The sequence below is a fragment of the Ammospiza caudacuta genome, chromosome Z (genome assembly GCF_027887145.1).
Source record: "Ammospiza caudacuta isolate bAmmCau1 chromosome Z, bAmmCau1.pri, whole genome shotgun sequence".
Lineage (NCBI taxonomy): Eukaryota > Metazoa > Chordata > Aves > Passeriformes > Passerellidae > Ammospiza > Ammospiza caudacuta.
The window spans coordinates 69,415,519-69,442,930 of NC_080632.1; the positions used below are offsets into that span (position 1 = coordinate 69,415,519).

General features: G+C 36.4%; 1 protein-coding gene across 1 annotated transcript in view; it reads right to left on the reverse strand.

Annotated features, from left to right (window-relative positions):
- Positions 1 to 27,412, reverse strand: part of MCTP1 (multiple C2 and transmembrane domain containing 1) — a 215,830-nt gene that overhangs the window by 117,388 nt on the left and 71,030 nt on the right. Inside the window, exons 6-9 of the mRNA XM_058823353.1 lie at positions 23,404 to 23,442; positions 12,972 to 13,142; positions 11,384 to 11,514; positions 659 to 845 (exon numbers count right to left, since the gene is read on the reverse strand). Of these exons, the coding sequence (XP_058679336.1) occupies positions 659 to 845; positions 11,384 to 11,514; positions 12,972 to 13,142; positions 23,404 to 23,442 (528 nt within the window). The remainder of the gene's footprint in view (positions 1 to 658; positions 846 to 11,383; positions 11,515 to 12,971; positions 13,143 to 23,403; positions 23,443 to 27,412) is intronic.

Here is a 27,412-nt window from a genome sequence, read left to right on the forward strand (position 1 = left end):
GCATTTTTTTTCTTTCTTTCTTCATGTGCAGTGAGACAGTTACTTTTAGTGATTTAGGTATTAGCAAATGCTGGAGTAAGAGCTCCCCTCTCTGTTGCTTTCATAAAATTACAAAGATTCTGTGTAATGTAAGGATGCTGGGAAATTAAAATAATCTCCTTCAGAATATTTTAAAATGGAAACATTGTTTGAAATTATTATTTTTATGTGCTTCAATCTCTAATATTAAGACAAAAAATAAGTTTTCTTGCCCTTTAACAGATGATCCCAAAAAAACCCTGAAAACCATTAGCACATCAAATTATTTGGCATAAACAATCAGTAGAAACTGCTGAGTTGCTGAATGATCCCTTAGCCACTTTGTACTTGGTAAAAATCATCTGCAAGGCTGTAAAATTACTTTCATTATGTGACACCTTATCAAACCGTTCAACGACCATGTAAAAAATAACATCATTGTACGAAGAGCATTTGTAACCTTCTTGATGTTACCTGTTCTGTCTGTTACTATTTGTATATTAATAACTAGTTTAAATGATTGTTATTGGCTAGGTGTGATTAGAACAGAAGAGATATTTTTAGATTTTTTCCCCTTACTATAGTTATTTTTTATACAAGCCAACATTTTGCTAACAAAGGATGAAAGAAAACTTCATACATATCTCTTCAGAATCTCCTCTCGCTCCTTCTGGTCCTCCAGGGAGTTGATGGAGAGGTCAGAGATAGTGACTGCAGCTGAGGCTGTGAGAGTGACCAGCAACACCAGGTATCCCTCTCCCTCCTCTAGCGGCACCTCCAGCTTGTGGGTATGCTCTTTACTCAGGGTAGACAGGTCAATCTGGCACCTAGAAACATACATTCTCCATCAGCATGTGGTTTTTCTCACACCAAACAAGAGCACATTGGCTCCCTTGTATTCAAATGGACAAAAAATGCAAGTAAGCAGAAACTCCTGCCCAGCTTCTGAAAAAAAATTTTAATTTCTCTTTAGCTTTAACCCATGTCCTTTGGTTTTTTTTTTTTTTCAGAGCTACACAAACAGTTTTGAAATGAAAAATCAATATTAATAAGAATGTAAAGACATTAGAGACAAGGTTTAACTAATATGCCTTACTCAAATGCAGTTAAAGGAAATTTTTAAAAATCCAGCTCAGAGGCAACTTTTACTTTTAATTACACCTCGTATACATGGAAAATGTAAGTTTTCACCTAACAATAGTAAAAGAGTTTTCACCTAACAATAGTAAAAATCCCTTTCTAAAAACTAGAATTCTACATGGATTTAATTGTGATGGCATAAAGACTGAGCATAGAAAAACTCAACCTCTGCAATTCCTGAAAGGCTCAGCTCTCATGCAGTAAGCTGTGTGTGGGTCAAATCCTCATGCTGGCACCCATGGTAACATCTGATGCCACAACCCCCTATATAATAAAACCTCTCTGGCTGTAATGAGCAGGGACTGCATATAACTGTGCAGAGTGTGTGCAGAGTGGCTGAATCAAATCTGCCCTGCTTGATCCCCTTCTGAGTAACTCTGGCTGTACCATACACTGAACTAATGAAGAACGATTCCATGCATGCCAGACAGTAGAAACAGCTTTGCAACAGCTTTAGAAATTTAAGGTACAGAAAGGAAAAAAAGTATCCCTGCTACCCAAGAGCTGAGTAAAAGTATCTCTGCAACCCAATAATATCTTTGCATCAATTAGTCTGTGCATAGCTTAAATGTTGTAATACTTTAATTTGTACAATGCACAAGTCTCAACTTTCCTAGATTGCAACTCTGAACATGTATTGAAATTCATTGTCTGTGTCAAGTGTAATGCCAGTTTGTATTGGACAGGAATTTCTGTGAAAAAGCACTATTCAGAATCCATATAGCATCCCAAAATGAGTTTTGCCAACTTTTTGCTCTAAATAAAACCACCAATACTACTGAAATAAAACAAATGTATATATCCTATGTGTAGGTTAGCCACTCTACACTCTACTTTCAACAGCGATTATTTACTGTCACAAGCATATGTACTATATGCCACTAATTCATTAAACTAAACATCAAGCAAACTCTTTTCATAAGATGTCAAGTGATTTTGAAGACAAAGACAATATCATCACTGCAGGGCAAATAAACTAAGAAAGACATGAAAATATGGCCATTTAAGGATAGGAAATAGCCAACTATGAGAATAAAAGCAGCTTCATAAAATGAGTATTGTGCTATCACAGGCAGATCAGATTTACTACAGGAAAACTGTCTTTTGTTTTTTCAGAGACATTTACTACCCGCGGTACAGCCCATGTTAACTAGTGCAAAGCTCATACAATAACAAGGTTCAATTATCTTACAATAAAAAAAATTCTAACTCATGTAGCATTCTGAGCTTAATGGTTTTTTTCTCCTTTGAACTCTTTGGATAATAGGGAGTGAGAAATTAAATTAGCAATAGTAAGGAAAAATAAAGCTGTTGCTATCAGTGCAGGCTGATAGTCAAAACAAGCTTCATACATGTACATAAACAGTCAAATTCTTATTTAGGATGCAGTGGGAAATTTAAAGCCCTCCTTAAGACAACAAATATTGTAATTAAACATTCAAAGCTGTAGCAGGTTAAAATACCTCCAGTATTAAATATTCTTCAATAATTTATTTCAAAAGAGATACCCCTCAAAAATAGGATTCAGCAACAATATTGAGTTTTCAACCAATAAACATTTAAAGAACCAGTCTAAACTCCCTTAAAATCAGTAAAAGACTCAGAAAGTCAGTATGACACTAATGGAGAAATAATCCACCCCTCACTCAAAAATAGGCAACAAAAGACAAAATAAGCAACAAAACCTACCCCATATATATCCATCAATAAAAAAAAGAGTGTAAAATTACAAGGTCTACATCAGGGCTACTAGATCTAATTTCTTCAATTCTTGAAGCTACAACATTTTAACAATATGAGTAGTCCCGTTTTTTTATTTTGGCTGAAAGAAGCGACTGGCAATTTGCTTTTACTTGTGCAGCTTTCCTAAAGAAATGAAATATTTCTAATACTATCACATCTAGAAGAGATTACCTGAGAAATATATATCTATCACCTGCTTGATAAATATTCATGAACAGGCCACTACCAGCTTATTATTTCCTAAAATCATACAAAGATAGGAAGCGATGTGGAAAATTTTTTCCAGTAAAAAACCTTAACTATTTTAAAGGAAAATTATTCTCTCAGGTACCCTCAGAAAATTTGATAAAAATGTAGGGTTATTCCATTAAGGACTGCCATCTTTGCACCTTAGAGAAGCCCAGGTTAAAAGCATCTTTATGCACACATGGTCAGGTGAAAGCAGATTTCTCACCATATGCCAGCTGCTCTGCCCTGGCCTTCAAGGAGATGCAGCTTACATGGGCCTAACTTGAAACTGCCCAGGTTCAAGGAGCACCCAGCACAAGGGGAGCCTATTTACAACATATGCACTTCAGTAAAATGGGAAGAGTTTCCAATCTACAGACACAGTAAGGAAAATTGCAATTTTTTCCCATTGATAGCTGATTTTTTTGTAATGATAAAAAATCAATTTTGTTTGATCTTGTGCCAAATTATCCTAAAAAAAGAAAAAAAATTGAATTATTTTTTGTTCATTCTTCTCTGTACTCATCAGATCTTTGTATGGGACCAAAAAAAGTGAAGGAAGTCTATTTTTTAAGGTATTACCTAAACACTAACCCTATCCAGAATAATCTTGACAGACTCTAACTGGACAACCATAGAACTCCTTTTTGTACTACATTTTTTTAGAAGGACTGAAGCTAACAAAATATTTCCAAAAATAAGCATCTGTTTGGAAAGTATGTTTTCCAAATGTAAATATCTTTGGAAAGCTCAATCTGACAATGTCCTTTTATATTTTACTGAAATTATATTCAAGTATTCCAAGCTTTAAAGCTTTAGCAATGCTGACTTTTGCACCAGTTCAGATGTTCTCTAAAAAGACATTTGTTTCCTACAACTGTGTCTCCAGGGAGAACAAAGATGCTTTGAGGATGAAGGTGAAATTGTATGTTACCAGAAAGTGGTGTAGAATGAATGAGAAATTGTGTCCTGTATTTTCATATTGAGGATCATGAAAAATTACAGCCATTTTGAGAAGGCCATAAGCTGCATATGACCTGCAGCTGTCACACTGGAAACATGAGAAATTATTAACTTTGTATAATCCTGTTTCTTAAGGAATTATTATTTACATGGTACTGGTAAGGGCAAAGACTTTTTCCACCTGTAATGAGATCAGCCTAAAGAATTATTGAAAAAAGATCTGCTGTTAACTCCAAAGACAGATTTCCAAGCATGACTATGAATCACATTGCAGGTATCTGCAGTTTTTAGTGCAGTTTGAGTTCTTTTGTATCTTCCATGCTGTATGGCCCCTTCAGTGCACATGGGTTTCAGCACTTCAAGTGGTGAGCAGGAGCACTGGAACAATTTCTCTGGCTGGCTGGCCTTTTGGAAAGTGTCGTAGGGGCACAAATCCCACCTATCAGTTCTGCATGTGAACACTACCAGGCACCACGTGTAGATGGATTTTCAGGACTTGAGAGATCAGAAGAAAGAAAAACCACAAAGTGCAACAAGCTTATGTGCCAAAGTTACCACAGATTAATTGCTCAAAAACAGGGTACAGCTCCCATGGAGGAAGATTTGAAGGTTCAAGGGGAATCTACCACTTGTCTGAAACTGTGTTCAATGTGTTAATCACACAAAATTTTAGAAATATATTTCAGATTTATTTTTAATTTGAATATATCTGGCCTTTGGTTCTTTTTATGCCTTTCCGTACCAGTTGAAAAACCCTTTAGTGTTTCATGTTTTCTTCTAGTGAAGGAACTCATACACTATAATCATATCTCTTCTTGATCTTCCTTTTGATATGCTAAGCACCTTCAGCTCCCTATACATTTCCTAGGAACATATCTCCTACAGCCCTCAAATGACTTTTTTGTAACTTTTCTGATCCAGTGAAATTCTCCTGCATCCTTTTTAAAGTGTGGAAGGCAGAACTATATGTAGTATTTTATTATCAGCATGTCTAACAGGTAAAAATCACCTCCCCTCTTTAGTTCTAACAGAACCTGGAATGTAAGACTGTGTTGGCACCCTGGTGAAATATTCTTGCTAATGAATGAATTACAAAGGTAGCAACATGACATAGAAGGCCTCTTAAAAGCCAGGTGGCCAGGCAAGTGAGAGACAGCAGATAGTGGAATCGTTTTCTCACATGACAAAATAAAGCATAAAAGAGGAACTGGCACAATCCTAAGTGATAGGGACAGAAAAGCACCACTTGGCTACAAACCAGGCAACTTAATTACCATCATGACTTGTTCAGGAACACAGATTTTTAACTCCACTGTGATCCAGGTCTATGCTGCTCCAAAGGATGCCAAGGAGAGGAAACTGCGTGATTCCACAATTAGAACTGAGCTGGACACACATCAGAGGCAGCAAGGCATGAACTGCTACAATTTGTGAGACTCCATACCCTTTATGAGCAGATTAAAATGTTCCAGTAAAACCAAGAAACAAAAGGAGAGGGGAAATTTTGCAAAGCACTAGCAGAAAATGACACATCTCAGAAACACTGAGTGTTGACTGCAGTAATGTGAATTTCTTAGAAGAATCGGAGCATGACATTTTTAACTGTAAAGATAATGAGAAAGAAATTAAATTATGGACTGCATATGATGTTTATGGTAAGTGGTTGATAGAGGTGTTAGATTGAAAATCAGGGAAGCTCCCAAAGGGGTAGGAGACAGTATCTCAGCTAAGTAGGACATTGACTAAGGATGAGAGTGGTGCTCAGCTGGGGAAGCTGGAGAGGATCCCTGGGCAGCTGGGAGAGGAGACCTCAGCAGGACTTGAAGAACAGGGCTGTCAGTTGCCATGTAGCAACACATGGAAGGCAGGAAAAAGCCCTGCAGTTTGGGGTAAGTCAGTCATGATAACAGAAATATGAGAGCTCTATGAAATACTATTTTACCAGTCACTAAGCAATGCCTGAATACAGAATTACTGTTTATTGCTTGCTGAAAGAAATACAGTCCATGCTACAATAACCTGCTGATGGATTTTGAAATGACAGATTAATTTTTTCCTAAGCATAGTTCTTCACTATAAAATTACAGATTTACTTTTGATATTGCACAGGCAGAAATTACTTACAATTGGTTTCTGATGTGATATTTCCTAGATTGTCCCCATGGCACAACCACATACTACAGACTGTTAGTTCTGTTACTGGTGCAATTTCTCTGCAGCAAAATTAACACTTTCATCTGCTAAATCAGTCTATTGTTTTGATAAATATTATGTCTCCCTACATAGTTCTTTCCTCACTAGTTGGCCCAAGAAATTTTGCAAGAGCTTTCACACAACTGCAATCTGTGCCTTTCATATATCGTCACAAAACCCTATTTGCACTCTTCACTGTTTTCTACACACTGTCATGCTCCTCATGTCTAAACTGGCCATTCCATATTTCCTTCTCCGTTCCTCTTATTTTGCCACTCTTCAAGAGGTAGACTTCCATATGTGAGAAGACAGAGGGTCAGAAGAAGGATTCATAAACAGCCCAGATTGCATGGAGCATTCTGTATCTCAGCATACGTTGGAGAATGCTATCAATTTTGTGTCAGAACATGACAATAACAACTGTCAGTAAGAGTCGTAAATAATAAAGTATCTGGTAAGAGAAAGTTACTGAAGATTTGTGTAAAAAACTGAAACTCTTTTGGCTTTCTAGCAGAACAGAAAGAACACTACTAACTCCACATTAGTAGAGTGAAGACGTGCTGAGATAGGAATAAATAAGCTATGGAATACCTAAAGGCAAAATTTTGAGACACAGTATTACATGTGTCTCCTTTTGACAACAATCAGAAATTGGCACAATTTGGCAACAATCAGACGGCTTGGCACATCACAGGATTTTTCAAAGGCAGACCTGGCAGTAGCATTTTTAGATTTTAATGCTTCAGACATAACCTTAATTTTACATCAAGAAATGCATCTGTAATTAATTGTTCTTTAGTCGTCACGTATAATCAACAAACAATTATACACACAGACTACCGGTTGTGTGCTCTTCGCTGTTTGCACAGAATTGCTGTGACTCATGTGCACAGAGTTCAAGTCAAAATTACAACAGCACATTGACCATTATGTTTACATTTTTTATATAATACATCTATTCAAAGTTCCACATGAACAAATTTTCAAACTGCAATGCAAAAACCACATTTGAAAGACCAGCATAATAAAGTACTATTTCTATTTCCAGAAGAAGCCATCTTGTTTACAGAGTTTTGAAAAATTGAGAAAACTTCAAGACTCTGCAACTTTAACATTAACATGGATTTCACAAACACTATTCAAAACCTTCTTCCTGGGCAACAGAAAATTGCCAATATTTCAATATAAATCACAGCCTCCACAACACCTCTAGAAAAAGATCTGGGAAGAAACACAGTAGCATATTTAGAGTCCTTCACCCAGCTTTACATGCATGTTGGACTATTCATATACAATTCAGTTCTCTATGATAATGCTCAGTCCCCCATAGCAAAATTACAAAAACATCAGTGAGGGAAGAAAAATCCCAAACCATAAATAATTTATCATTTTGTATTTTTAAAATAAAATCTCACTTTAATTTAGAAATTCGATATCATATTCCCATGCTTTCAGACCAATCAGAGAATCACAGCTTATGTACACCTGAAAACCACTCTATGGTTGTTTTACCACAAAAAAAGAGTAAACAGACAAGGCATAGCAGATTAGGTATTATAAACTTAAATAAGTAATTTTTAGTATTTTAACTTTTGTGTTTCATAACATGAATGCTCACAAAATCTATCTATTTGCATCAATATTTATGGGATTATGGGAAATCCCACTTTCCTATAGACAAAATTAATACACAGCCTTAATGAATTTGCTACATACAAGGTCTTCTCTTCTTAATTTGCATCAAATGGGAAAAAAGACAATAGTATCTATAAATACTTATGAAAATAGATATAGATGAAGTCAGCAGTAATTTCCTGGCACAAAATAAATGCAAAAGTCAATGTCATTTTAAAGATAAATGTGCACTTTTCCCTAACAATTAATAATGCTATAAATCCTGCTGCACTGGATTGCAAATAACTTCAGCTGGATAAAACTGCATGACATGGGATTTACTTATTCTCTATGTTCACAGAAACAACTTGTTCTCTGACAGCGCTCATTCTTGGCAATTTATTGCACCTGTCAGCAGCCCATTTGTTCAGATTAGTGCCATGCATAAAGGTGTAACAGTCATGAGGATTTATTAACTGATTATCGTAAAGGTGACAGTCAGAATTGCCTTCAAAAACATAAATGATAAGAAAGCTAAATAATTACATGATGATTAAAATCACCTTCATTTTATTCTTAGTATTACCTACATAAACTTAGTGCAGTACGTTTTTAATCACAGGAGCATACTGACTCAACATAGTACATAAATTATTTGCTCATAGCAAAAACGTGAATATTAAATATATTCACACTGAAAAATACTTACACATACATATTTCTACTTATCAGATGAAGCAATAACTAATGCCACTTATGCAAGTCTATACCTTTCTTTAAATGCAAGAAGATGGCCCATGTGGCTTTAGTTCCTGGTGCCTTCCATAAAAAGAACTCTAGACCTCATTTTTTGGTCCTGGAATGTTGATTGTTTTTTAAAAAACTGTATTCAGAAGGATGGGAGAATTTATCTCCTGTAAAATGCATCTCAGTTCTAGTCAAGTATAGTGTTTTCTCACATGAATCTGCACATGATTTGAAATATATTTTCCTCAAAGCTCTACATGAGGTCTTTTCCCAGGCTTTTGAAATACTGAAATACTGAAATAAACACTGAATTGGTTGTAAGGTTTGAGGCTTTTTAGAATATTCTGAGACGGAAGTTCACAAGGTGCTACAACCTTTAAACTCTCATGGAGAATGCACACAATTGAAATTCAAATGTATTTTATAAACAAAATGCTCCAAGTTAAGAACAGAAATCAACCAGTCAGCATTTCATTTCAGACACTGCCATATTGAACATGCTGGGGCATCAAGATGAAGACAGAGTTGCATGCTACTTCTGTGACAGACGTCTCCTTTCACTCTTCTGAACTAGGATGTCATGCTGTCACTCACCCTCTTAACACCTTCCTCCCTCTCACAGGCAGATCTTACAAGCCATCCCTTCCACTTCCATCTTCACCACCTCAAAACCAAAATCTCACTTCCGCATCCTCAACCTTCTCGGACGTCTTTGCTGTATTTTTCTGCCCTCAGAAATGGATTGCAAGCCCAACTCCTTGCATCATTGCTACCATGTCAGATTCACAGCTTTCACCTGCCCTTATTGTGCTGCAGCCCAACAAGGACAATAATATACAAGGGCCACAGAAGCCTATGTTCTTGATTTCCCACTTTTATTTCACAAAAGTGCAGCTGAGACATGGTATCATTCTGGGAGACTTTACAGCATTCTGGTTTGGAATAGAATTCGCATGTAATGGAGCTTAGCACAGAAAAAACCAGAGGTTTTCTGTGCTGTTTGCCAGGAAGATCCCAGAATTTTTCCCTTCTACCTTCCACCTGGGAAACTTTTTCTCAGTTTGGTCAGTTCTTCAATTTAGTGTGCCTTCTCCCTAGGCATATTTTGTCCAGGCAGGACATCTACAAGAAAGAGTTGTTTTCATTTGCATTTAATAGAAATATTCTTATATAACATTACAGCTGCTGCTTGCACATTATTCAAGCAAGCAGGAAGATCTCTGCAAGATGAAATGGATTATCCTTCATTCTTGAGCAATAGTAGAATGCTACCAGGAAGTCTTTTGTTTCCCTCCTACAGCCTCATTATCATGTCTTCTGGAACGTGAATCAAGATATTCAACTTATTATGTGTATCTTGAAAGCCACAGAGCCTTAGTCATGGCACACGATTCAGTCGTGCTTTTGAAAGCTAATATACACTTACCATAACACATTCACAGAGCAAGTCTGCAGTGTGTGCACCAAAATATTTCCAGCTTTTAGGAACAGCCTTGAAAGGAGAAACTGGGGAAGAGGGGTCAGCATTAAGTGGAGCTGTCAGGTGTTGGTGATTTTTATCTGCAGTGACTGGAAAAGAATACCAGGGAGGGGGAATATTAAGACCTATTTTCATATTCAGATTGAGCTTGACAAATGACAGTTTTTCATTGAAATCTCCTTGGAGAAGAATTTTTTTGCAGGTTACATTACCAGAGATACAGTACCAACAGAAGGTGAAATGAGAGAGTGTCTGCAAGGACAAACTGAAGAGGGATTATATGTACACTGACAGAGGGGTCAAAAAAATCAAGAGCAGCAAGACTTCAGCAAGTGGTGCTTGGATGATGATACTCTGAAAAATCACTCATGAAAACTTAGAATCTCACCAGATTTTCCTAAGAATGTTAGCATGAAAGAGAAAACTGGAATAATTTCCCAAGGTATATAAAATGTTGACATAGGACTAAATTAGTACATTACTTCAGAAAAACACTGATAGTTATCGTACCATAATAAGTGAAAGTGGTAGTGAAAGCACTGCCAATAAAAACAATGAAAATATACAGGATTAATAATTATTAATTATTAACTCTATTATTATGAGTGTGTGGCTATCAAGGAAAATATGAAGTAAACAAATATCTGAGCTTTCCAAACAGCACCTAATTTGTAGTAGCTATAAGCACAAGACATTTTTTCCCCTCTCAGCTAACATTCTGTAAAATGGAGCATAGCCATACAAATATAAGCTATTTCTTGAACTCCCAGACAGAATACTTTTCCTGAATATGAAATAGGTGAATAATTCTTTGTCTCAAAATATGTGTGTAGTCCTTCAACTCTATTTTCATTTAGCAAAAAAAAGATTGGTACATAAACTTGGTCTTATGCATCAAGTCAAGAGTTATTTGTTCTCCAAACTGGATGTTGCTATATGGAGCCTCCTGCACCTTGGTAATTGCTCTTAACAGGGGATTTTTATAGTTGAAAACCTCAGTCTATCAATTGGTAAAAGCTGCCACCTACTGGTCAATAAAAATTATATTACATCATCAATGTAAAGAATTACAGCAATGCAGCAAATTGCACTGTAACACTGCAGAAAATCCTCCTCAAACTTAAAAAAAAAACCCAAACAATAAACCAAGAACAAATGGTCATAAGAAACAGTTTCAATGGCAAGACTCATTTTAATCATCCTCTCTCATGGACTTCTCTCCTCCCTATGGACCAAGAGGGCTAAAATTGCACAAACCTGCCAATGAAATCATCCTTTTTGCCAACATCTTTGTCCCACACGGTAATATCAATAATTCCACCTCGTTCTTCATAGAGATGAAAGTCAAACTGCTCCCTCCACTGAGGATTCAAAGTTTTTGGAACAATCTAAAAGGAGAATAAAACAAAAGTTGTATTACATTGCATAGGCATACATGTTCTTAAATTGTAAATTTGATCATTAAAGTCTGTTCAAGAAGCTTCTTTTATCTGCATCAATATCTCAAGCAGTGAGAACTAAAAAATGGTAATTAGGAAAATCTACTAGCCCGTTCTCTCAAGCCTCTCTGACGTAGCAGCAACCTCCAAAATCCTGCAACTTGTCACCTTCAAAAGCACCCAGAACAAAGGATTTGTCCTGGGAATGGAGCCATTTCTCTGTAGAAAAATTATGTCCTCTGTGAAGTGACAGTTTGCTATAAGGTTTCTGAGCCCAAAGGTAAACTAAGCACCTGCAATGACACATAGATGGTGACAGTAAGTACTTAAATAAACAATTGTATCATGTCCTTTTTTCCCAGCTGCAATAATATTGGGAGAAACACCACACTACGGCTTACTTTCTATGGAGTAAAATCAGTTCACTTCCAAAACCGTATTTTACCTCCTTTCCTTTGAAACGCTGATAAAAGCACCTTTCTTAATAATTTCAGTCAAAATTTCTGAATTTTCTGCCATAATGCAAAAGCAGCATTCACTGTCCTGAGCAAGAACAGAAGACCCCAAATATCTTCCCTATTTAGCAAACACTACTCCCTACAACCACCAGCTCTACCGGCTAGAAAAAAACGAAAATTCAGAAACGATTATGAAAATTTTTTAATTCACAAAAGCATGAAATTTTATTTCTTCTAATTTCAGATTTAGAGGCCCTAATGCAGGCCCAGAGGCCTACAAATATGACAAGAAAATGTTTCTGCCCTCTTCCTCAATTCACCCTTAATCTGGCAGTGATTGTCATGGCCCATGCAGAGAGGAAGGTCATGTGCATCATCAACAGTCACAGCATCTTCCCTAAACAGCAATTTTCAAAATGGCAGGGACCAAGAGAAAAAAAAGTAGCAACAAAGCCAAACAAGTCTTCACAATAATTATCTCCCCTCTACGTGTGAAGCTCATACATGAAGAAAACTTTAATGAATCTTGTTGTTAAGGACATGAAGAGGAAAGTGAGTTTATGAACATGACATGGTTTGAGACTAGAACAATGCAAAGAGTCCAAGAGGCACCCAGCAGCAAGCCAGGAAGACCTTGTCAGAATCACTCTGCATCTCCTCCCTGCCATGAATGACTCCTAACAGTAAATAAAAGCCAACACAGCTCCTGTATGGAACATTAGGTGCGCCCCCCTGCAAACCCACATATCTCAGTGCTACATATTTTCCCATCTAGAACTACTTTTGTTTACAAAGAAACAAAAAGAAACATTTAAACAAAGCTCCAGGTGCTCTGACAGGTAATTATTACAACAATAAATTTTCATCACCATCGAAAGTCATACAAGCTAAAAACACCAAACAGGAACAAAGCATTTAAAAAAAAATTTTGGTTTCACCTAAAATTACCTTGCTCTTGTACTTCTGATGCCCCAAACGAAACTTGACGTAAGGATCGCTGAGCCCATTTGCATCCATCGCCTTAAGTTCACGGCCTTCTATTAAGGTAACACTAACTATCCCTCTCCATAACTGAGACTTCCTGTGCAGGTCTGAGAGACGTAAGCTCTGGGTCTGAAACTTTATGGAAACAAAAGAACAGATTTAGTTAATACAAAAATTTCCAAAAATTTCCCCTGCCTTTAATGTTCTTTTTCATGTAACTATGAATCTAAAACAACCACTGAAGAAATTCTGAAGCTATTTGACAGTACATATGTAAACTATATTGCAAAGAATTATTTGGAGAGTAATAAAATTGTGACAATTATGCGGGTAATGTCATATGCTGCTTTTGCAGAAACAAGCAGAACAAATGCTGCCCAAGGAAAAATACTGCCCAAGGAAAATTTTTAAGAAAGGGGTTTCTTTCTGCTTCACTTCTTCCTCTGTTGATAGAATAAAAATAAATATTAGAAAGTCTCTTCTATTAGTAGCATATGATTGAATGAACTTGAACAAACTCCATGTTTATAAACATAAAGCCCCATTAAGAATATAATCTTGCCTTAGAATAACATAATATAAAACCACCATTATGTATCAAGGAAAAATAATTCAATAAACTCCTCTATCTCTGCCTCTGAAATGATATGGTATTCTCAGAAACACGAATTGCTTACCAGCATGTAAGCTCAAGATTTTGGAAAGAACAAAACCTCTGTTCAGAATTGTGTAGAGACTTGTGGACTTGTGAACCCTCAGCCACTGATTCTGGGGGTCAAAATCAGATTCACACACACAAACCAGGCAACTACAGTTTTCATCAATGCACTCCACTGGGGGTTTGAGAGCAGAAGTATATAAACTTGCGTAACTTAAGATAATTTCCAGTTTGCTCTGAGCTACAATGGGTACAAGGTACCAGAACTGGGGAATCCCCTTTGCACTCCTAAGGAAGACAATCGTGTCTTGAGTGCATCCAAGAAGCAATGTTGGTAAAGGCTCTCCCCTCTATTGTGAAACTTTATTCATTAAAGGCTACCTTATCTATAATCAGAACTATAGCTAAACTATATTTAAAATTGAAAATTATTTTTTCTAGGAATCAAAAAAGCAAGTCTGCATGTATAGTCTGCTGTAACTATAACTTCATTATGCAATGTAATTTGAGCAACAAAGGCTTTGTGGGCTCAGCAACATTTGTGGGCTCAGCAACCTGCACACATGCAGGTCTTGCATGCCTGGCTTCATCCCTTGCAGACCTCTACTATCTCTGTAAGAGGGCTTCAGTGAAGTTTTTTCATTTTGAGTCTTTTAGATGGTAAACTCAGCTCGATGGCTACAGCCATGCGGGTGCCCAGGACAGGGGTTTTACTCTACTACCCAGAGACAATGATAGAGATTACACAGGATTATTATCACACTCACCCAAGCTCCAGAGAGAATAGACATGAGAACTGTGGCCACTGGGCTTGGAGCAAATATGATTAACATACTTTTTGCAGTATTTCAAGTACTTTTGGCATGCATTTGTGTTTTCTAATGGTGTTTCCCTTCAAGTAGTGTGGCTATTCCCAAAATATTTCACTATGTTTATTAAAGTTTTCTCTTCCTGAAGTGAAGGATTTGACTGCAGAGAAACTTCTCATGAACTTGCTGTTTCTACAAAGGCAAACAAGGAACTGTGAGTGGAATAATCTTGAACTTAACCTGCAACATGAAGCAGCAGTGGGACATAAGAAAGCAGATCTTTACAAAAATTAGGGCAGAATTGGGAAAATCAGTTGCCAGAAGAGATTTCATTTATCACTTGGGAGCATTATACAAACTTTTTCTCAGCAGAAATACATCTCTCATTGAGGGCATACAGTCATCACTGTCATTAACTTGATTTGTGAAGAAGTGGTAAATTTTTTTATTGCTCCAGTTTCTTAGAGGGCTTAGAGCAAAACAAAGACTGGATAATAAATAACTGGCTCTGCCCTGACTACAAGATGATGAGAGATACAGAAAGAAGACCATACCTGTTCAGGAAAGGATTTAATACTGGGATATAACCAGTGGTTGAGATTTCTGCAAAGAATATAGAGTTCTTGGAGGTGTTTTAAGAGCTGAATGGGTGATGATTTCCAGAAGTCTATCATGAGCTTGCATTTACAACTTTTTTGAAGCAAATCTTAAGCACACTGCATAGCTCGCTTCTTCTTTATCACTGAGACAGTGAAAAATTTAGAGAGAGTACTTGATCTAAATTCAGTATTTTCAGCAGCTCTTATAATAATTTGCTGCACTAGAGCATCTGCCCCATCATCAAGCAAGGTTTGTTTTTTTTTTTTTCCTGACCAGTCAGGAGTTTCATCAGTGGGGGTAATTTCCATACAAGACAGCAAGGTAAGATCTAGATGACCAAGAAGAGCTGGGTGTAAAATGACAGACAGGAGTTTACAAGAGTCAGGCAGGAGGCTGGAAAGCAAGTGTTCATGTGATGCGGGAGGAAGCCCTCCCAGGTCAGAGCCACATCTTGCGCTCAATGACAATCAAAGCTTTAGGCAGACCCTAGCGGCATCTTGACTGACAGTGAAGTTCCAGAGACTATGTCTCACCATGCTGGAAGAAAAGCAGCCATCTGATAAAAAGAGGTATTGATTGGTTGTGGCTGTTTCTTCCTCAAGGTAGTGAATGTGGACCACAGTAGTGCTCGTTTCTGTCTTTACTGGTAACATACAGATACATAGAACAGCAAAAGGGAGAGGTGCTGAAAGAGTCAGAGCATAGCTCACCAAAGCTAAAGCTATTGAGATTTCCTGGACATGAAAAGCATAGCCTATGTGGCTTTCTCCAGCAAGAGTAACTTACAGCTGGCACTTTTCTTGTTTCTAAGCAAGACTGAAGGGAATCCAACACACTTTTCTTCCAGTCAAAACTACACTTATTCTCAGAAATTACAGATAATTTACTGACATGACCTCTCTTTTCATATAATGGTTCTTGTGGGAAGAAAAACAGAAAAAGAATGTTCAGATTTCAAATCAAATATGACAAAAAGTTGAAAAAATGGGAAAGTAAGACTGATTTCACATTTTAAAGTTCTTTCCTTATGAATTTATTTTCACAGCATGAGATAGGCACATTTCTAGGTACATTTCTGGGTACCTAAAAAACCTGTAAAATTCAGCCCACAGTGAGATACAAATTCAGAAGGGTAACTGTGAGAATAAAACAAAGAAATGAGCATGTGTCTTTCTCCATTTCTCCTGTGAAGGACTCTTTCTCAAGACTTATTCTTAGGCAACTTGTTTCCCTCAGAAAGCACGTAGTGAGTATTGCAGCCTAGATTCCCTCTTGTGCCACAAACATGAAAAACAAGAGAAGAAACAGCACAGCTTTTTATTTGTCTATAAATAGGTGGGAAGTTACAAATTTCATATAAAATGCCACAATTTGGAAAAAAGCAAGATCAAAATCTCAGTCCAAACCATCATTAATGTGAGACTATTGTTTACATAATTCACAGTTTTGTGCCGGATAGAGGCATAGTGACATCCACCTGACGCATCCTAAAACCCCCAAAGAGAGAGGGTGGTGGAGTCTTTCACACCAAAGGATGCTCAAAACTACCTGTGAAAGAAAAACCCACCTATTTTCATATCCACACACTGCTTTAATGCTTAAAAAAAGCAAGCAAACTCAGCACTTTTGTTATGTGAAAAACACAGCTTTTATTTGTTTTCCACCTATTCTGTGTAAATGTGATGTAGTGAGTGGGCTAGGGGCATCAAGAGAAAAGAAACTTCTGACAGAACTGCACCCTCTGCTAGATGTGATTAATACAGCTAGCCAAACACCAGAGCTGAAAGATGATCTAATAAACATGACCTAATATTCTGCATGCATTCAGGTATTTCTGGGTAACATTAAAGGACAGGAAATCAATAAGACTTAGTCAGAATCTGGGCATTAATCCCAGGATAATCAATACCACATTGTTAATGAGCTATTGTTATTTTTGTCCAAAGAAGAGATGCACTTTGTTGGTATTTTTTAAAATCCCCTTGTATTTTTGTTTATTTTTGGGTAACTAAATGTCCTCTGAAACTTTGGTCCATATCAAGCAGGAGAAACCACACAGATTGTCCTGTCCCAGCCCAATCTCATTTCTTCATTGATCAGGCCACATGCCCTGTAAAGTACCACCTCTCTCCCTGGCATGTGCTTGTGCAAATAGACTCTGCTTTTATTAAATCTCCTCCTTATTACAGACACCCCTAAGACACACTGCTCCTCTGAGTCCTGGAACAGAACAGACAGAAATAGAAAAGTCTACCACAAACTTATTAATTTTTTAAACAAGCAAATCAATAATGCACTTATATGACCTGCGGAGGCACTTCAATCCAAAAAATAACTTTGGTTTCAAAGCTCAAAAAAAAAAATCAATCAAGAAATTAGTGAAAAATATAGAAAAGAAAAATACTTCTCTCCACCACTTAACAGAGCACAGATATAGAAATACAGCAAAGTCAATCAAAGTCAGTGTTGCAAATTACTGCTGTAAATTCATGTAAACAGAATTCCTCTCCCCCAGTTTCTAGGACGCTTGCAGAGCTTGGATAAACAACGTAAAATAAAGATTGAGAACTTCAGTAGATACAACTGCTAGCTCTATGCACAAAACAATGAAAAAATCAAGAGACGGTCACATACATTTGCAATGCTTTTCCTATATTAGAACAACAAAAAGTACAACCTGAAAGGTCTATTCTACGTAGTTCCTACACTGTGTGTCAGAATAGAGTTTGAACTGGATTGAAATATTTTTACATTATCACAATGCAAAATACATAAAGTAATATTTTTAAATATCCCCATATGATTTTCTGATTATACTAGAGTTCTAAACTTATAAAATCACACATTTAGTATTATATGTAATAGCTGCAAGTCAAAAATGTTAGGAAGTAGACCTTTTTAAACCTTGAGGTCCAGCTGTGTGTTTCCTGAACAGTGTTTGGCAAGGGGAAAGTAGGCTGGGTCAGCCTGTGTCCTCAGTCGGCCTCTACAGGTTCTGAGAGAAGGAGATTTCTCATTCTCCTTCTACCGTAGGCAAATAGAAATTGAAAAAATGGTTTGAATTCATCAGCATTATAGACACTGAGCTACAGAAATGCCTTCAATGAGATCATGATAATTCCTTCTTACTTTTTCCTTATTGTAACTAAGAAAGTTTTCTAAATGGACTGCTATTGATAATTATTGCAATATGAAGTAACGCTTTCCTTAACTTTTTATCGACTAAATTTTAGATTTTAGGCTCTTCTAATTCTAGTTGCAGCTAATAAAAATTTCTACAGCTGAAAAATTTACACTGCCCTACACCCTGAGTGTTTTAACTGCCATGTTAAGTCTGGTTTATGGAATTTGCCCCAACAACTGGATACTGCTTCTGTACAGCAATGCTATTGTGACACTACAATATTTGTAATAACAGCTCATACTTTTGCAGCATTCCACATATTTTTGTGGTTTTCTAAACTGAATAATTTGACATTCTATTTAAGTGTACTTGCCAGATGCAGCTCAGGTGTAGTATGATGCAGGCTGGGGCACCCACTGTGACTTGGATTTTCTGTAACAGGGTGAAAACATTTATACAGTATGCAGGACAACAGTATGCGGAAGGATTTTGCAGAGAGGCTGTGTGAGCATAATCCTAACCGCCTCCATTCTCTGTCCCTGTAATTCCCCTTGGAAACTGTGGCTGCAACACATGAAAGTCAACAGGTCTCCTAATGATCCTGTTATTGTCTGGGATAGCCAACGTCACCACAGTCCCAAAGCTGACATGGACTTGATACACAAAAAGAGTGGCAACCAGAACTTGATGGAAACTTCCCACGCTTTTGGAAATGTCAGAATGAAACCCCCATGACAAAATGCTACTCTGCTGTTTTTGTTCTTAATCAGCTGTTATCACTCACACACAATTATTCAAATATAAGTCTCAGCAAACATTTGCATCATTTTTATAATTAGATGTCTAGCAAACAGGCCTATCTATTCTGGCTGTTTTTTACTTCCAATTTTTAGAAGCTTTCCTTCAAGCACTATTTACAGCTGCTAAACTGATATCTAGAACCTCATGGCTTACAAAACACAAATGTTTTCCTCAGTCTTGAAAGATTCTTCAAAGAACTCAAAATGCAGTAATTCTACCATGTATTCTGAAATTCCTTAGAGTTGTGGCTCACAGATTCTGATTGAAAGATTGAACCAACTATAAATTCCTCCAATTAAGAAATATCATACAACTCTATGCTTATGTTTGTCCTTGCAATACTTATACCATGATTTGCTATTTCCAGTTTTATTGTCTTCTCAAGAGGCACTTCATTCCAGTGGAAAAGCATTTTTTTTCACTTTTGAAATAGAAAAAATTATTTTGATATTAGGAAAATGCAAATCAGGAACCACAGAAACGAAGTATTTTGAGTTGGGCATAAAACCATCAGTTTTTAAGATCATAGGTTTTGGAACTTTAGTTTGTGGAACTGGAACACAAATACTTTTGGAAAAGCTTCTAAAATAAATTTTAAAAACAGTCAGCAGTTCAGACCTGAAAGCCACTCATTTAACAATTCGTTCTTGTTTAAAGTGTTCGTAAGTTCTATTTTTCAGTTTAAAAGTACATGCAAAAGCTCCTAAAGCAAAATTAAGGAAATATAGTTACCTAAATGCAAAGAAAAAATACTTTAATTCACTTGCTTTAGGCAGTAAATACACTCTTTCATCCCCAGTTGCAACTAATCAGAAGTAGCTTCTCAATTGTAACAGAGGCCCATGCAAATCTCACAGAGTTCAACAAAGCAAAGTGCAACATTCTGCACCTTGCTCAGGGCTAAGGCAAGCACAATTTCAGGCTTGGCAGAGAATGGAATGAGAGCCGCCCTAAGGGGAAGGTCTTGAGGGGTTTTCTGGATAAGCAGTTAAACATCACCTTCTCATATGTTCCTGCAGCCCAGGACACAGATGGCTCCCTGGGCTGCATCGAGGGAAGTATGGCCAGCAGGTCAAAGGAGGTGATTCTCATCCTGTACTCTATTCTCCTCTGTTGTGACCCCAGCTGAAGAACTGGTTCCAGCTCTGAGATTCTCAATATAAGGACATGGACCTACTGGACTGGGTCCAAAGGAGGCCACAAAGATGCTCAGAGGGTGGAGAAGACAGACTGTGAGAGTTGAGGTTGCTCATCATGGAGAAGCATCTAGAGAGAGCTTAGAGCCCTTTCCAGTAACCGAAGGGGCTACAAAAGAGCTGAAGAGGCACTTCAGACAAGAAGATGGAGTGATAGGACAAGGAGAAATAGCTTCAAACTGACAGAAGTTAGCTTGAGACTGAGCTTGATGAAATTTTTGACTGTGGGGGTAGTGAGGCACGGGAACAGGTTGTGCAGAAAAGCTGTGGATGCCCCATCCCTGGAAGTGTTCAAGGCCATATTGGATGGGGCTCTGAGCAACCTGGTCAAATGAGATGTGTCCCTGCACGGGGGTTGAACTAGATGGTCTTTGGGTTTTCAACCCAAACCACACTGCGATTTGATGACTTTGGGATGACAATGTATTTTTGTCTTCGTTCATACATGTTGCAAAACATACTAATTGATCTTCATTTCTGGTAAGAATGGACATTTTGTCCTAATTGATCATTGTCACTCAGAAATATATTAATAGTAATTAATTAATAGTATTAATAGAAACTCATCATATATTAATAGTATAAATTAGAGTAGTTCTATTTTAGTACGTTCTAGTGGTCTCAGTTCTAACCTACCATTGATGATATGAAACAGAAGAAAGGATATAAGAGAAGAAGACATATTACCTTTTCCTCCAGATTTTACTGGGATGATGTTACTTGAGAAGGCACAGCAGATAAATCTTACATATATTTTTCCCGTAATATGTTGGCTAAAACTGCTAAACCCCTTGTTTAATCAGTTTGTCCTCAAATTAAAGCATTTACAAAGTTTTCCTGGTGTTTCCTTAATGAGTTATTAATCTAAGAAATTTAACATGGGGTCTGATCATGTTCAAACTCAATTTAATAGCAATTCTTCAACAGATGTAAAAATGGAAAAAGTAGACACTTACTCAGAAGAAAGCAATTTTCAGTGAAATAGATGTTTCTGACAGAGCTCTCTGTCCATATACTTTGGCTAAAAGATATTGCCTTCACTGAAATAGTTGTAGTCACATAGGAGAACATCGCATGCAGTTCACGAACACAAGCAACACCATAGTGATCTGTATTGCTACACCTTAAGTTCAAGCCATCTATGTTACAAAAAAAGGCAGGCTTCAAGGACAAACCTTAAAGTCAAAGAACTGTGCCATAACATGTAAAAACAAATTAATTTATTAGAGGTGTACATAAAGTCTAGACAGACCAAAAATTAGATTTAGGAAATTTTATAATGGTATCTTTAAAAAATTCTAATAATCTGCTTTTTTCTCAGCTCTCAGAAGCACAAGACAAACACTTCCTGAAGAAGAACCATTTCAAAAAGCGTGCTTTCTCTATTACCTAACAGGATTATATACCTACATTGAGACACCTTTTATTTTAATCTGCAAATGAAATAAGAGTCCTATTTAATATTGATTACCCTGCACCCCAGAGAACAACAAGTCTTTTGAATGAATTCTTTGTAAACAGAAGATCTTTTAATTTGTTTTTCCTGAGAGCAAACCAAAGATTTGGAATGCTGGATAGATTCACAAGGCAAATTATCTCCTGTGTTTTAAATGACATCCTTCTATATATAAATCATTACCAGAGCAACACATGTAAGATATTGTACATGCATTACACTTCTAGGTTAAAATATTACTTCAGTTAAGACAACCATAGAAAAAAAATGCAAATTTTAAATCATACATTCACTTTTTGCCTAATATTCTTATATGCCAGTTTGCAAAAATGCCAGCTACTGAATGAAATGCTATCCAACAAATGTAACAAAACAGAACAGGGATAAATAACTCACTTGAAGACCTTTAAAGAATTCTGAGCTCTCAGGCTGCGCTGTTCATTCAGAATTATTGAAGCTCACAGTTTTGTCAGTTTGCAATGCAGACAACATGCTACCCAAAACAGTCAGCACATCAGGAGTTAACACATCACCTATATGATGCAAACGAGTTCTACCCCTCAACACTTTCACAGCTCCTCATTATCTCTTCAGTTTGAGCATCTTAGATATTTCTTGTAGTTACATGAACCACATGAGAATCAAAAATCTACATATCATCACTTCACCATTATCTTAGTTTCATAAATTTTGCAAAGGAAACAGACTGAGTATTGCCCTGCATCCCAGAAGCAGACTGTGTGAAAAACCCACCCATAACCCGAGAATTATGAATACTGTTCTCTTTTTTGTTTCAAGGTTAAAAATACAAATATATCTAAAAAGTGCAAATATTTGTCAAATGAGCACCATATACAACACTGTTTATTAATAATCTCCTATTTAAAGTTGTGCGTTAATATGCTAGAAGAGTAAATAATTTAACAAAATCAGTGAATCACCCCATATAGCTATTTTTTTTCTCATTTTAACATATTTACATGGTAAATTCTATCGACTCCACTAGCTCAAGTCTCTGAAAAATTTTAATTCACTCACTTTAGGCAGTAAATACACTCTTTTTAACAACACAGAGAGAAGAAAAAAGGTAAATATTGGTCGCATTCCACTACAGTCAAACTCTCAGTCTTTCTCTTGTGGAAAACAGCACACACTGCTCCATTTTTATCACATCTATAACTCCTAAGAGGGGAAAAGCTTAGAGAGCTCTAAAGAGCTCTGCGGAGTCCACTATTCTCTTGTAAGGTCTGGCTATGACTGCCACATGCACACAACCAGTGCTAGAGGAAATCGGTCTTCAAGGACCTTCACTGTGAAAACTTTACACTCAAAAACGCAGATCAGTAAGAGAAGTACATAACAGGAAAATAAAAGACACTCTTTGGCATGAATTCTTTGTTCACATTAATACAGGAAATTGTTTACACTTGAGAAATTAAAGGTTTTAGAAAAGGAATCAGGACATGTTGGCCGCTTACAAGAAGTTACTAGATGGCTTCCAGATAGGTTAAACTGCTGTGACAAAGCTGAAAGGTTGTATGATTACATTAAAAGAGGAACTATACCATGATGTTATTTAATGAAACAAAAAACGCTGTCGTTAAAACACATTTGGAAAGTCAATAAATCCTGTGCTAGAAGTTTCCAGTCCTATATGGCATGCTTCGCAAGAAATCATAGTTGTTCTAAAAAACAAAACAAAAAACCAACGCCACCGGCTAGAAGACCACATGCTAAAAGTTACAAAGTTACCTTACTTGATCTTTTCCAACTCTTCCTCATTAGCATTGTCTGAAAATAAAATAGAGCATTTTTATTACCTTTTCTCTGCAATACAGAAAAGGAGGCCAACAGTCTCAAACAGGGCAATTCACATTTAACCACCACAACAACTGAAGCAGCAACATGTACATTCCAGCAACAGATACACAAAAGACTGAAATAAATCCAGACAAGTAGCAGCCCTGTGCATACCCAGGCATACTTTTCTGGGTGGTATGGGTGTCTAATTTCTGGAGACAATGCATCACATAAACTTGTTAGAAAGAAAAGACATAAAGAACTAAATTAAAAAATGAAAATAAATAATTATGCCATGATAGATAGTGATTTCAATTCTGACTGATAATTGAATATTTATTTATTATTTCATAATAATACAGTACTCCAACCTTTTTGAATACTACTGTATACCTTACTCACAGGTATAGCCACAAAAGAGAAAATCTGCATGATGCTCTTTTGATGACACAAATCCATTACAAAATCCTTAAAGTTATCACTGCTTGCTCATTTCACAGCAGTAGAAATAGTTCTTTGGTTTGATAATAACATAATGAAATAGAAAAAAATAGTTATATCTTCACCCTTTGAAAAAGCCAAATCTCAGTTTTCCTCCCATTATCTAAACAATCTGTAAAACCTTGGCACTTCTAGGAGCCCAAGTACACACAGATTCCTAATCATTAAATAAAAGAGACATTCTGGTCAAGTAGGTTGTGGAAGGTTTATTTGTAAACACAACTGTTGCTTAAAGCATTTCTGTGGAAATGCAAAGAAATTATTTTATACAACTTAATAAAGTTTAGCAGCCTCTTACTGACACTGAGTAAGAATAAATCAAAGGCCATTAATTTCTATTGAAACCTTCACCATGGAAAAACATAATTACAATTTTTTATTAAGCATTTAAAAAATACTTGCTTTTTCAGATAATGGAAATAAATTTTGAAACTAAAATATTTTCCTTGCTAAGAAATTAGCAAGGAAATATTTTGGTGAAAAAATTCAAATTATAGAAAATGTATAGGGGGTTTTATTTCTGAAATACCCAGAGATTTTTTTAAATAGACATAGGTTTTTGTGGGAAGAAAAATAACTAGCCGCTGAGGAAACTTTTTTAATTGCTATGGACAGTTAAGTCCTAAGTGCACTGCAGTAAGTTAATAATTGTCGCACTGTGCCTTTGGAAAATATACTAAATGTTTTATTAAGCTAGAGAATGCCATTTACCTCATTTTTCTAGAAAGGCATGTAAGAATTTGACAGAGTGAGGCTCATGGTAGGCCCTGAAGAAAATCTGAGTTCCTGAGTCCTGTTCAACACAGCACTGCTCCTCCCTTCCTTGTCATTTCTGAATCCTACACAGCTATAGGTCAGAGCACAAACTCAGCTTCAGACCAGGCTGTGAGCAAGGAACAGAGGAAGTCCTGACAGATTAATTAACTAGACAGGTTTAGATTAGATACTAAGAAGAAATTCTTCACTATGACGGTAGAGAGGCACTGGAATTTGTCAGCCAAGGAAGTTGTGGCTCCCCCATTCCTGCAAGTGTTCCAGGCCAGGTTGGATGGGGCCCTGAGCAACCTGATCTAGAGGAAGAGGTTGAGCGGAACTAAATGATCTTTCAGGTCCCTTCCAAACCAAACCACCCTATGACTCTTTCAACTGAGGAGTTCAGAAAGGTACAACCATCCTTACTGAGTAAATGGCATCATTAGCAGCTAAAGCAGGATAAGCTGAAGCCATAATAACCATCCTTAAAAGCCAATAAAATAAATATATAGCCTGGGGATGATTTACATGGAACTTATTAATCTGAAAATATTCCATGCCCTGAGTCTATTGCTGGTTTTTCTCTATTATGTTAATGTCCCTCTGGCAAATAAATAAATAAATAATGCAACACATGATTTAAGACAGCAAGCAAACTGACAGAACATTAGTGTTAATAGTTTTATATGAAGCAAAAAAAACTGAGCATCATTTGAGACAGATTGTTTTAGGAAAAAAACCAATGCCTTAAACCTTAATCTCAAGAAATAACAATATTCAAGTAAAACTCATATGTTCCCTTTTTTTCAATTTTCTTTGTTTGTTAGGTTGCTGGCAGTGATGAACTGCTGTCCCCAGTCACTGCTGGTCCCCAGGCAATGCTTCGTACCAAGCTACCGACTCTGTCCTTTCCTATAGCTGAAAACTGCCTGTTAAATCCCAGACAGGGAACAGCCGTGGTAGTGAAGAAATGGGTGACATGCAGCACTGCAGAACTTGCTTACTGCAGGTGGGATCTGTCTACTGAATGCTGATGGAAAAAGAGCCAGAAAAACTCACATGCATTGTGGCACCCATGACTACAACACCAAACAGAATGTCCAGGAAGTCGGTACACATGCATGAAATCACAAGAGCACACTGTCATACACAGCACCACATGTATCCAAAAGGAAATAATAAACACTGTAGAATTAAAGTAATAAAACAAGCTTTGTTGGAGTAGGTCTAAGAAAAAAAATCAATTGCTACTTTTGACTTCTTTTAAACTGATCATCAAAATGACAAATTAATGAAAAATACAGAAAGTACATCATAATCACATTATTTTTATTAATAGAGTTAAAATTAACAAATCTTTAGAGCTGACATGTTTTAACATTTTTATATACACATACTTCTCTCATATTTATTTGTTTTATGTCTTTTTAGTTTGCACTGATTAGCTAAGCTATCTGTTCTCCCAAACAGTAAAACTGAAATGAGGCATTAATGTAAAGGACAAGTAGCGCTAAACAGGACAAAGCAAACACAAATTAATTGTTGGAACTACTGCTACTTCAACTTACTGCATTAGGCTGGAAATAGATAAAACTTCCCTTGAACACTAAAAAATTTCTAATTTTTATAGTAACATAGAAATAATTCATTAATTAATTTTGATTAATGATTTATGTTTTTTCATAAATCACAACAAATCAATTGCCTTTACATGTCAAAAATCAAAAGAACAGGCCTTCTAATAACTTTGGATATGCTATCCTTCTATTTATGTATATAGTTTGAAGAGAGATTACAAGATTATTACTTTAAATATTCACATTTTAATGCCTTTAGGACAAGCACCAGGTAGCAAATGGCAAAGATACAGACGAGATTTTCTAGAAATTTTGATTTATCTACCTATACTCTTACAATAGTATTCAATAACTGCAGGCTATTTCTGCATTTTGTTCAAATAAAATGTACCACAAAAATAAAATAATGTGTCCTTATTTATTAAACTGGTTTACTGAATCTCTTTATGATTGAAATTATGTCCACTATCTTGTACTGAAAAAACACAATTGTAAACTACTTAAGCATTGCTTTTCACAGTTCATTAGGACACAAAGATAAATAATCCTTTTTCCTAGTCAGTGTAACATAGTTTTACATACAGTTATATGATTGTATATTTAAGTTAATATTCTTAATTGATATCTGAATCCCAAAATATAATGTTTTTATCTGAGGAAGTGGGGCTTTCCAGTTGTAACTCTCAAGATCATCTCATCAGTCAGTACACACAAAATCTGAATTTCATCAGAATCTTTTTCAGAAAGATAAGGGAAAAAATGCTCCTGTGTGGACCAAATATCTCTATAATTTCTTTTCAAGCCTCAAGTCTTCATCCAAAACAATCTATTACTGTGTCAAATTGGCTGCATATTTTTAAACTCACTTGCGATAATAACCTCTCTCACAGACATGTGGCAATATACAACTAGGCCCTGAATTTGTCCCATTTAATTTCAAACTTGCACTTGGAGTATCTTATCCTCCAGAAGCGTCAATATTTCTTAGGCAGTGTGAGAGGATGTATTTTCCAGTAACATACAGCTACATTATTTTGAAACACCAATAAAATGCTTTGTGAGACCTGTCCTCCAACAACACATCCTCAGAAGACTTTTCCTTTACCTGCACATCAGTGCATGACCTCCAA